Raw genomic sequence first — 12500 nt, 5'->3', positions numbered from 1 at the left:
GGGAACGCATTTTCACAGAGGCTCTGGCTTAAGATATTGCAAAAGAGAAAAAATATGCTAGTGAAGCCTATTTGGAGATAAATTAGATGTGTTAAACATCTTACAATGTGGTGGATACATCATAAATATCTAAATGCCAATGCATATTAAATTCACTTTATTTTCTAAATAATACACATAAGTACAGTACACACAGTGTTAATAACATATATACATTTTAAAGATGCTATCAACAATTCGCAACAATTATGTACATATAATAAATTATTTCCCTCTGTAAAATTTGGCAGTTAGGAAGGCGCAAACCCAGTAATGGATTCAATAGCTGCCGCCTGATCATACGGACTCATAGGTCGGTAATCTGAGAGTTCCATGGAGAAAAACCCAGTGCCTGAGGTTATTGTTCGTAGAGTTGTGGAGTACCCCACTAGTTCAGCCAGCGGACACTCTACTTGGATGACCTGTAAAGGGGAAATTATCTCAATTGCATATCAGAGAAAATGGGTTCTGTAATCCTGTGGTGCATTAATTTGGAAAGATATTACATGTGATCAAAAATATTTAAGCAATGCATTCACAACAGTATTTACATATCTTGGTACATTTCACATCATATCATTACCAGTACATTATGTTGCACAATGATCTAACACTTAAAAAAATCACAATACAAATATATCAGAAATGCATACTAAAATAATAATCGTACTTTCATATCTTGACGCTGTGCAACTTGAAGGACGTTGCCTCTCCTGCGTGAAATGTCAGCCAGCACAGATGATGTGGCTTCCTCTTCTGTTATGATTTCCAGTTGCATAAAAGGTTCCAAAAGCTGAGAATTGCTCTTCTGTAGTAACTGAAAGCATTAATTGAAAGGTTATTAACAATGATATACATTATATATTGCATCATCAACATCTCCACAGAATAATTAGCTTCTAACTAAACTATAGTTTTAAAAGTAACTGTTCACTTTGTCCTATACAAATCTTCCCTTCAAGTACAAAGTTCTCTCTGCTATATATTTCTAATCCTCATTTTCTCAAACATTTTTTTCAGTATTCACTTCCAACAGCCTGAACTTTTCAGTAATTTCAAGGCCTTTTATAATAATATTTCATTGTATTTCAGCTAATCTTGGTATTCTTTTCCTTCCAAAAGAGTTCAAGTTCTAGATAATTCAAGTACACAGTAGCACACTTAAAACAGTCCCCATCCAGCTGCATTAACAAACCTGATGTAAGCACTGAGCTGCAGCCGCTGACACCATGGTCTCTGAGGTTCCCCGTCCAATCTCCAGCCAGTGTAGCCAAACCTTCACATCAACCACAGGGAAGCCTACAATAGGACCGCTTCTCAAACCCGCACTAATGCCTTGGTTTATAGCTGCCAGATGGTAATGGCGAACTGCACAAAGATTCTGGGAAAAAATCAATCTTTTGTGTTCACTTCTGTGATGGCAAGGTCTTTGGAATCTTGTTAAAATAAAATATCCTAAAAAATAATGTCATTTCATATGATCTTTACAAGGAGATGATACTTAACTCCAACCCAGTGGGGATGGTATGTATGTACATACCATGCCCACTGTGAGTTTAATTTATTTATTATTTTTACACACAGATGGCTCCACAAGTTCAAAGTCAACAATTATGAGTACTACATGTCCCTACTGTTTACCCTTTTCCCTGATTTTCAAAAATATTTTCTGGTATCTAATACTGCTGTTAGTAATGTCAATAACACTAATAATTACAAAGTCTATAATAAAAATAACAGCCTCGATATTGATAGCAGTAGTAAAAATAAGTATTTTCCTGCAAACTCAAGGAAGGGTGAAATCAGGTGAGGTCTACTAATTGACTCCTTTGTGGCTAAGCACTTGCAGAGTTTTCTATGTGCAGAGATATTTCACAAAACAATACTACAGTGAACAAAACATTTTCCCACTGCATTTGGGTTAATCTTCATCTTTCTTCAATTACCTTTTTTAAATGGAACTTACCTCTTGAGTATCTTTGGAAATGGCTAGATTAACAGACTTGAACTTCTCATTACGTTTTGGCTCAATGGAGAGAGTTATCTTAATCTGCTGCTTGCGGTCTCCTAAAAGAAAATACCATTTATAATTATTTTCTTTTTTATATAACTTCATACTAAATTAAATGGAGAGTAGTTTACGTAAACATGTAACAATATGTAAAGAAAAATATTCATACCTATGGTCTTGTTTATATCAAGAGTATGAGTGCAAGCAGTCTGAGACGTCTCCTTGTAGGCCACCTGTAAAGGTCCCAGCTCTGCTTCCACTTTGTATTCCTTGCATATTCTATCACGGATTATATCCAAGTGCAGCTCACCCATGCCTAAAGAGATTTTTTTTTTTTTCTCCAATGAACTATAATCCAATTTGAAAATATCTAAAATACTTTTCTACTTAAAAATACATGTCTTACAGTGTGAAGATAATCATTTTCATTCATATCTTTTCAAGACAAGTACACACAATAGAGCAAACCTGAGAGGACTGTTTGCCCAGTATCTTGGTCCACAGTTACGCGAAGGCTCGGGTCTTCCCTCTGCAGCCGGACCAGAGCCTCTTCTAAAGCCTTCTGCTGGGACATGGATGGAGCCTCTGAAGGAGGACAGTTTGGTGATATATCATCCACTTAACAACCCACTTTCTTTTTGGATATTTGTTTTTTTAGTGTGATATCCTATAGACTAATCATCAAAGACAAATTTCATACAGCTCTGCCTATGTAAATCAAGTACTCACCTACCGAGCAAAAGAACACAGGCTCTGGAACTTGGGCCCCTAACAAGATGGGTGTTTGTTTTTCTCCTGTTTCCTTATTCATTTTCTTCATCACACTATTTGCTATGCTTTGACTTCCAACAAGTGTGTCACCAGTGCCTGTTAACTAACAGTAAAAATATCTTCAACTTACCCTCTGTCACTACAATAACACATTCTAAATGATTATAGAAAGCTTCACTTGTATCATTCTGTAATACAGATTATAATGCCATATAATGAAGAAAATGTTAGTTCACACATTCCTTATATTCACCATCAATAATTCAGATCCTTCTTCTTATATCATTACCTTCAAACCAGTGACCACAACAATATTTCCTGCTTGCACTGATGACACTTCTTTCAGATCATCCGCATAGGCAATCATGATACGTCCTACTTTCTCTCCTTGTTCTTGGTTGATGTTGTAAAGTCTCTGTCCCTGAAAGTTATTGTTTGCAATCATGTATTTAAATGAGAATGGTATGAATATCACTCTTTACAAAAGATGGCCAAATATATGAATCTACAGTGTGCAAATATATTATCATTTTCAATGAAATATTACCTGATATACTGCTGAGTAAACTTTAATTAAACATAATACTTATCATCATCAACCATCTTACCACTAAAATACAAAATGTTTTAGAAAACTAACACAGTCTGTTGGTGTTAAATCCTTTTTCTACAACATACCAAGAACATATATACAAAGTGCATTATGTATACCCTTGAATATAATCAAGTGATCGTGATTGGTTTTATGTCAAAAACTCTCACTCACAAGGGTTAGCATGGCACTTTCTTTCAAAGGAATTTCTATGAGGCAGGTGAAACCCATTACCTCAAATGGATGCCTTCCTAACCTTGGAACCACAGTAGGGCTTAAGCTTGCTTCACCTGAAGGCCCTACAAAGTTTAAGTGTACAGTTAATCCATACATGAAGATGCAGTTACAAGAATCAAAGACCAGTCCATACCTGTTCTAGTTGGCCAGAATATATACGGATAAATGTCAAAACTCCTCCACGCTGGTTGTCATGTATGATCTTGAAAGCCATAGCACACAAATGAGGGGCATACAGACTCACTGTGTCATTTGTACGCTCACTGGGGGAAGGTAAGTATCTGATGACAGCATCCATTAAGGGCTGCACACCTGTATTTTTGTATGAACTGCCCATTAGCAAAGGAACAGCTTCCTGTAATCAAGAATGATGATCTTTAATTTCTTACAATGAAAGCATAGCATTAGCAGCAATACATCTCAAAACACATTCAAGAATAAATATCAATAATTCATAAGAAATATTACTGAAAGGAAATTAATTAAACTTATCAAAGAGAATACAGAAAACAGATTTGCAAATATATTTACCTCTATCACTTTTTTTCAGTTTGAAAAGGATATACTTTCAATTCATGACATGGCTTCTGAAACCAAAACACTTTATAAAAAAAAGGACTGCCAATAATATCAAAAACTAGTAAAAAGCCTTCTTACCTGACTGAGTGTTGCTCTTCTAACAGCTTCTTCTAATAATAAAGGAGGAATATTTTCAATTGATTCCTTTTCTAACACATATTCTGCAAGGGTGTTGTCCAGGTCAGCCAGTGTGTCTGTCAGTTCACACCTTGCGAGGAATGCTTGCTCCCAGAGATCTTTCTCGTTTTCTTGCGATAAATTGGTTATTTGATAACTTTTGCCATAGTCACCTCTGTCCAAAAGTAAAAAGAATTAAGATACTTTTAATATACAATATATATTTCTGATAAGCTTTTCATTACTCTATAATATCCATTATAAATTTATCATATCCTTAGCCAATAACAGCATTTGATACTTAACACTAGTTTTATTTTTACGTCTATACAAAAATCAGAGCACACACTCGTTTTACAGGAATTGTGAGTGTGATGTCTAATTCAGCACCATTTATATTTCAGCTGAATTGAAGGAAAAACAAATACCTAGCTTTTGATTTTCAAGAAATAAAATAAAAATGCAGAAAAGAGAAAAAAACACAGATATTCCCTTTTCACATTACCCATTAAATCTGACATTCCCAGAATCCTGTCACTGCCACAAAAAGCCTTAATAATCATCTGAATTCATTCATACCTTTTATTTTGGTTCCACACCATCCTCCTCATGTGAATCAGATCAATAACACCAGTGAAACCTTTCCCTTGTCCAACTGGCTGCTGTAGCACTAGTGGTGTTGTGTGAAGCTTATTCTTAATTGAGGTCAAGCACATGGCTAGGTCGGCTGCAGGCTTGTCCATTTTGTTGAGGTAACAGAGGCGAGGGATTTGGTAGCGGTCAGCCTGGCGCCACACAGTTAAAGACTGAGCCTCGACTCCTGCCAGTTATTGATAGCATTCTCAAAATTTGTGACAGAAATGCAAAGGCTGTCTGGGATACCAGATAACTTAATACTAAATATGGAATTTCTGCGAGGATACAAAGAAGTGAATAAAATCACTCAAGAGAAGCAAGAGAAATATTCTATGTAATATTCCTTAATATCATATTATCATATTAGCCTGTACACTCATTATTTCAATATTTGTCCAAAGAATAACTTTCTGTGGATCATTTTTTAAAGAATTTCCTTGAATTAAAAATCAGCTATCTTTAAAAAAATCACAAAACTGGAATACCCTTAGAAAATACTCTTAAAAATTCACACAATTTATGTACATTCCAACATCTCAATACATATACTCTCTACAGATCTTAACCAAACTGAAACTGCTCTAACCTGCTGAGGCATCAAAAATCGCAACAGCTCCGTCCAGCACACTCAGCGACCTTTCAACCTCCATCGTGAAATCAATGTGTCCTGGAGTGTCTACTAAATTCAGTCTGTGTTTCTTCCAAGGAAATGTAATTGCAGCTGAATTTATTGTTATCCCTGAAAAGGGAAGCAACAATGTGACAAGGATTTTAGAGAACCACAAAGCAGCGTCCAGTTTCTAGAATTCATTAATCCATTCTCACTCCATAACTGAAGTTTATATGCATTATACATATATCAGGTAATGTCTTCTTTATGTATAATCCAATTTTTTAATAGCTCCCTCCTTGCACAAATTCAAAAGCAGAGGAAATAGACTACTCAAAATACATTTAGTAGAAAATGAGGCAACTGCTTTGAAATTCTGTATTTTATCTTCACACCTGAAGGAGTCATGAGAGGAAGGTAAATAAAGATGAAGAGGGGAGTAACAAGGCACAAGACAAAAAGGTTAGGAAAAGCGCATAGAAGCAGAGGCAGGTCATTTCAGGTGGAAGGGTCAGACAGTCTATACGACAGTCGGGTAGTGTATGGTATTCACAGGATAAAAAATCATTACTCAGACTCAAAGTGGGCACGATGATTATAGGGGAGGATTCAATCAGTCAGTAGAATTAGCCATCAGTGAACAGAAAGGAAATGCAGGCTGCTGAAATATCCCTTTCAAAACTGTTCATGCATCTTCAAATAAACCTGTTGTGTGCACTGTAAGAACATGGTAGTGTTTCTAAATTTAAAAACTCAGTATAAGCCATTAATTTCATATCTGACACTGACTTATGGGTAAAGTAACATATAAACAGGGTAAGGTATCCCTAAAAGGAGGCAAAAATGTTCAACTAATAGACTTAAACAAAAAGTTCAAAGCAATTTTAAGGGCCACTTGCATTACACATTTCCTCCTATATTAAGTTAACATTAACATTATCCAACTTCAAATTTCCTATCCTCATCCTTAGATCAGCATGCATAAGGCCATAAATACAATGAAAGCCATAAGATGTGAATTTCTAGGATATATCCATACATAACCCTCTTCATCTTGGACCACAAGCTACATTTCTGATACGAGTGAGATACTCTCTGCAAGGATAATCTTAAAATGATTCACCCACCTCTAGCCCTCTCTTGCTCCATATAGTCCATGACTGTGTCTCCATCATGCACCTCCCCAACGGTGCGTGTCAGACCACTATAATACAGCATTCTTTCTGTTGTCGTTGTTTTACCTGGGAAGAAAGTTTCTTTTAGTATATCACTATAAGAGAAAAAAAATAATAATAAAAAAATAAATAAACAAATAAATAAATAAATAGATATATATATATGATATATATATATATCTATATTATTATATATAAGGTATCATTATAGTGTAAGATATATTATATATTATTTACATGTTGTGTGTGTGTGTGTGTGGTGGAATTCGTGGTGTGTGTGTCGTGTGTGTGTGTTGTGTAGTGCTGTGTGTGTGTGCTTGTGTGTGTATATGGTATTGCTTCTATGTGTATTGGTTATGGGTAGCGTATATGTGTATATGGTATGTGATATGTGTACATGTATAGTATATAGGCAATCATGTAAATATCATTGCATATGCAATGGCCTATCAATCATATGCATATGTATATGTAATGTTATGTATCCGTATACTTAACTGGCACCGGTACGTATCATACTTCATATTATATCTCATTAGATATTGTAAGCGTAAGTTTGATGTCTTCGCGTTTCATATTATCTATTTCATATTATTTATTATATATTTATATATTTATTATATTTTATATTATTTATATGTTTCTAAGTCTCGTAATGTTTTCACTGCCTCAGTCATGGAATACCAAAAATGTACATCTCTTACACATCACTGCCAAGACAAAAATAAAATATCCTAACCTGCATCAATGTTGCCATCTGGCCAATGTGCGGATCTCTCCAGTTGGCTGGTCAGGTCTATATCTTTGGCATGCTGTGGGTCTCCTGCTGACTCCGACGGGAAAGTAAGATAAACGTTCCTTTAAGAACCTGAATGATTGTGTGAATTGATGTACATCCTCTAACATTAAGCACACGCGTTCAGCAGAAATGCAAAAATAGGTATATAATGATTTCTGGAATAATTATATAGTTCTATTCTTTTGCATTTCATTATTGAAGTAAAGAAATGAGATTTAATATTGCCAGTACTAAATGAAACATGACATGTTAATAGACATTGAAATTGAGTCATTTCAATGGACAAAAACTATTTTGATTAATTAACATGACTAAAGTTCACTGCAGGTAAAATACGAAACTCTAAAAAAATAATAATAATAAGTAGATACTGTTTTGAACTATGATTGTACCCACAATACATACAAAGCCAAATATATATTTCATAAATCCAACAGTTTATATAAGCATACACGCCCTTTCCACTTGCCACAGATTTTTCGAAGTTAGAGACACTGTGCCTCCCACAGATAAAACAATTACGTTCTTATCCGAAAACTGTATTTACGTGCGTATTTTATATATATTATATATATATATATATTATATCAATATAATATTAATAATAAAATATTATAATATTGATAAAATAATAATGTATAATAATATATATTATAATAATACTATTAATATATAAATATATATAATATATTATACATATATATATAATATATAAATAATATATAACAATATACATATTATATATATATACATATAATATATTATACATAATATATATATCATATATACATCTATATATATATACATAAGATTATATATATCATAGATATTATGAATATATATTCTATTATAATACTATATATATAATACTAATACATATAATATATATATATAATATAATAATATATATTATATATATTCTGTATATATATATATATATTGATATATATATCTATATTATCTATATATCTATTTTCTATATCTAAAATATATACTTTATAATATATATATATTATTAATATTATAATATAATTATATATTTCTATTATATATTAATATATATATCTATCTATTATATATATAATATATATATGATACTTATAATCTTATATATTATATATTAATATATATATATAATAATTCTATATATTTTTATATATACTATATCTATATCTCTATTATATTATCTATATATATTATAATATACTTATATCTCATCTCTATATAATATTCTATAATATATACTATTATATTATACTATCTAATAAATTATTTTCTAGTATCTATTATATATATATATATATATATATATATATATTAAGAATGCTGGCGAAAGTGTTGAATACTTCTTCTACAAACTCTGTACAAAAATATGGAATGAAAGAAAATGGCCAGAAGACTGGGTAAAATCAGTCTTTACTCCCATACCTAAAAAAGGTGACGCACTCCAATGCAACAATAATAGGACAATTGCCTTAATAAGTCACAGCAGCAAAAAATTATTGCTGAAAGAATGAAGTTGAAGTTAAGAGAGGAAATTGCAGACGAACAAGCAGGTTTTCGCCCTGGAAAAGGTACCAGAAACCAGATTCTAAATTTAAAATTGATCATAGAGAAAAACAGAGAACATCAAAAAGACCTATACCTGTGTTTTCATCTTATTATGTGAAAGCTTTTGATACTGTTGATCACGATATCCTCTGGAATAACATGTACGATATGAAGTTTCCAAAACACATCATCCAATTAATAAAAGCCTTGTATGACCAACAACAAGCAGCTGTAAGAACCACTTATGGGTTAACAGAATGGTTCGAAGTCAAACAAGGAGTACGACAGGGTTGCATTCTGTCCCCGCACCTCTTTAATATATATTCTGAAACAATTATGAGAGGTGCTCTAGAGAATTTTGAAGGACTGTGGATGTTGGAGGATACAAATATCAAATCTGAGGTACGCCGATGATATAGTTTTGATTGCCCGCAGTATCACTGAACTACAACAACTACTAGATAAAGTTAGAGAAGCAAGCGAAAAGGCTGGCTTATTTCTTAATGCCAAGAAAACTAAGATCATGAAGATTCAAAGATAACCGGCAATGAACAATGATGAACATGTTACAATCAATGGAATGATTGTGGAAAATGTGAAAGAGTTCACTTATCTTGGAGCTTTTTTAAAAACTAATACATATGATGATTCACCGGTGATAAAAAGAAAAATTACCATTGCCAAAAGCGCCACAATTGCTCTCAATAACATCTGGAAAGACCGAAGCACTACCTTACGGACAAAGCTGAGGTTATTGAACTCATTAGTTTTCCCAATTGCATCATATGGTTCTGAGTGTTGGGTGTTGAAGTAGATAGACAAGAAAGATCAATAGTTTTGAAATGTGGTGTTACAGACGAGTACTGCGTATTAGCTGGACAGAGAAGAAGACGAATGATAAAGTGCTGAGAAAATAAATTGTAAAGACCGACTGTTGGACATCTTGAACAAGAGGAAATTAAAGTTTATTGGTCATGTAATGAGAAGTAAAAGTATTGAGAAAACTTGCTGACAGGGATGGTGATAGGAAACAGAGGAAGAGGCAACCGAAGACAAGACTGAGCGACAATATCAAAGATATTTGCGGGCTGTCGATGGTATAAGTGGAAAGAAAAGCGTAAGATCGAGTTTAGTGGCGAAGGATGGTGGAGAGGTCCACGGCTGCTCAAACATGAGCAATACCGTTATTGATATTGATTATATATATATATATATATATATATATATATATATATTATATATGTATATATATAAAGTATATATATATGTATATATATATATGTATATATATATGTATTAAATATATATGTATAATATTATATGTATATATATTTTGTATATATATGTATATATATATGTATATATATATTATATATATAATGTAATATATAATATATATATGTATATTATATATATATATATGTATATATATTTTATATTATATATGTATATATTATATATTATAATATATATATAATTATATATATATATATTATATATATATATATATTTATATATTATATATATATATATTATATATTTATATTATATTATATAAATTATATTTAGTATATTCTAGGTCCTAGTAAATATTCATATTGCAGTTTCACATTATCTCTTATATATATAGGTCCATTTTAGGATATATTGATATTTTTCTAGGTAATATTTCTCTATATTTATCATTACTAACACTATTGAGTGCTCCACCATTTAAAACGGAGGTTAATTCTGAGCCGCCGGTCGGTCTCGAATCGATACTCAATTGTCGTTTACACGTTTGGTGACGCTTCCTTGGAGTGGACGGATAGGGTTCCCATTTCTTCAATAGGCGGTGGTGTGGTTACCCTTTTTTTTTTCTCTCTTTTTTATCCCGGGCTTTACCAGGGACTGACTTGGGCTGACTTGGCCCCCAGTGGCTAGGCAGGCAATCGAGGTGAAGTTCCTTGCCCAAGGGAAACAACGCGGCGGTCGGGGACTCGAACCCTCGAACTCAGATTGTCGTCGTGACAGTCTTGAGTCCGACGCTCTAACCATTCGCCACCGCGCCCCTTTTTTGAAACTATCAATGTATCTTTCAATATTTTTTCTTTGAATTTTAGCGCGGTGGGTTTGCCATAAGACTTCCGCCCGGTGTTTTTTTTTTATTTTTTTTTTTTTATCGGTCACACTCTATTCCCGGCACGACGTGGTCCCCTTGGTCCCCCGAGTGCCCAGCCAATGGGTGGAAGCCTGCTAAAAGGGGTAAACAAGTGGGTGGACTCGAAAAACCCGCGAACTCAGACCAGCCGTCTGAAAGTTCTAAGAATCCGGGAAACCCCATCGGTCAACCGCGGGGCCCTATGATAGATATATAGATTGATATATCTAATTATAGACACGAGATTTATGGATAGGAATATATATTCTACCTAGCATGGGTAAGATAATAAGGGCCGGGTGGCCGAATGGAGATGTCACCTCAAAAAGTCCACACGGCAATTCTGAAGGAGGGGACAATCACGGGACCACTCGTTGTTTCCCTTGGAAGGAACTTCACCTAAGATTGCCTGTACCACGGGTGCCAGCAGCTCAACAGTGCCGGGGAAAAGAGGATGGTGATCGATAAAAAATACACGGGCGGAAGGCAATGGCAAACAGTCTAAATTGCTAAAAAAATATGGAAGCATGATCTAAGGGGTGGCCGAATGGTTAGAGCGTCGGACTAAGATTAAGCAATATCTGAAATTTGAGAGACACCGAGCGCGTTGTTCCTGGAAGGACTTACATTGATTGCCTACCAGCACTGGGGGGCAAGCAGCCAAGTAAGTGCTGGTCAAGTACCGATAAATAAGAGAATATTATAAAAAAGGTACACGAACTTCCGTGGAAGAATGGGGACCTAAAACCCCGTACTCATAAGAGCATCACAAAATGAAAACTACAGTAAGTATCATGCTGTGACCAACGGTCGGCTCAGACATGAATAGTTAAAAGAGGATATAATATATATATATATATGTATATATATATATATATATATATATATATATATATATATATATATATATATATATGTGTGTATGTATATATATATATATATATAATATATATATATATATATATATATATATATAAATTATTATATATATATATTATATATAAAATATAAAATATTATATATATATATAATATATATATATATATATATACTATATATATATACTATATATCCTTATTATAATACGTAGGTTATATTGAGCGCCTGTCGTATATATATATATATATATATAAAATTTTATATATATATATATAATATATCTAATATTTTAAAATTATTATTATACATATTATATAACTATATATAATACATATAATTAACTAATATTATACAAATTTATAAA

At 32.9% G+C, this 12500-nt stretch overlaps 1 protein-coding gene across 1 annotated transcript; it reads right to left on the bottom strand.

Moving 5' to 3' along the window:
- Window positions 1-142: 142 nt before the first annotated feature.
- On the bottom strand, window positions 143-11440 carry LOC119577280 (ribosome-releasing factor 2, mitochondrial-like). The gene is made up of 15 exons (XM_037925026.1): window positions 11289-11440; window positions 7507-7625; window positions 6720-6833; window positions 5569-5721; window positions 4926-5166; window positions 4308-4521; window positions 3784-4005; window positions 3111-3242; window positions 2780-2924; window positions 2519-2635; window positions 2220-2366; window positions 2006-2106; window positions 1235-1420; window positions 710-856; window positions 143-461 (listed from the first exon to the last, which is right to left on the bottom strand). The coding sequence occupies exons 1-15, from the start codon at window positions 11438-11440 to the stop codon at window positions 291-293; spliced, it is 2361 nt and encodes a 786-aa protein (XP_037780954.1). The 3' UTR covers window positions 143-290.
- Window positions 11441-12500: the final 1060 nt, after the last annotated feature.

This window comes from Penaeus monodon, chromosome 9, assembly GCF_015228065.2.
Source record: "Penaeus monodon isolate SGIC_2016 chromosome 9, NSTDA_Pmon_1, whole genome shotgun sequence".
NCBI classification, from domain to species: domain Eukaryota; kingdom Metazoa; phylum Arthropoda; class Malacostraca; order Decapoda; family Penaeidae; genus Penaeus; species Penaeus monodon.
The sequence above is the reverse complement of the archived record's forward strand: the minus strand, read 5'-3'. Positions and strand labels throughout refer to the sequence as shown.

Bases quoted from the DNA above. Each gene is read 5' to 3' on its own strand.
- LOC119577280 (XM_037925026.1), bottom strand. From the start codon at position 11,440: ATGGGGTTTCCCGGATTCTTAGAACTTTCAGACGGCTGGTCTGAGTTC. The intron at 5,167-5,568 runs GTTAGAGCAGTT...AATAACTGGCAG, and splicing joins GATTTTTGATGCCTCAGCAG to GAGTCGAGGCTCAGTCTTTA. The intron at 462-709 runs GTACGATTATTA...TCCCCTTTACAG, and splicing joins CACAGCGTCAAGATATGAAA to GTCATCCAAGTAGAGTGTCC.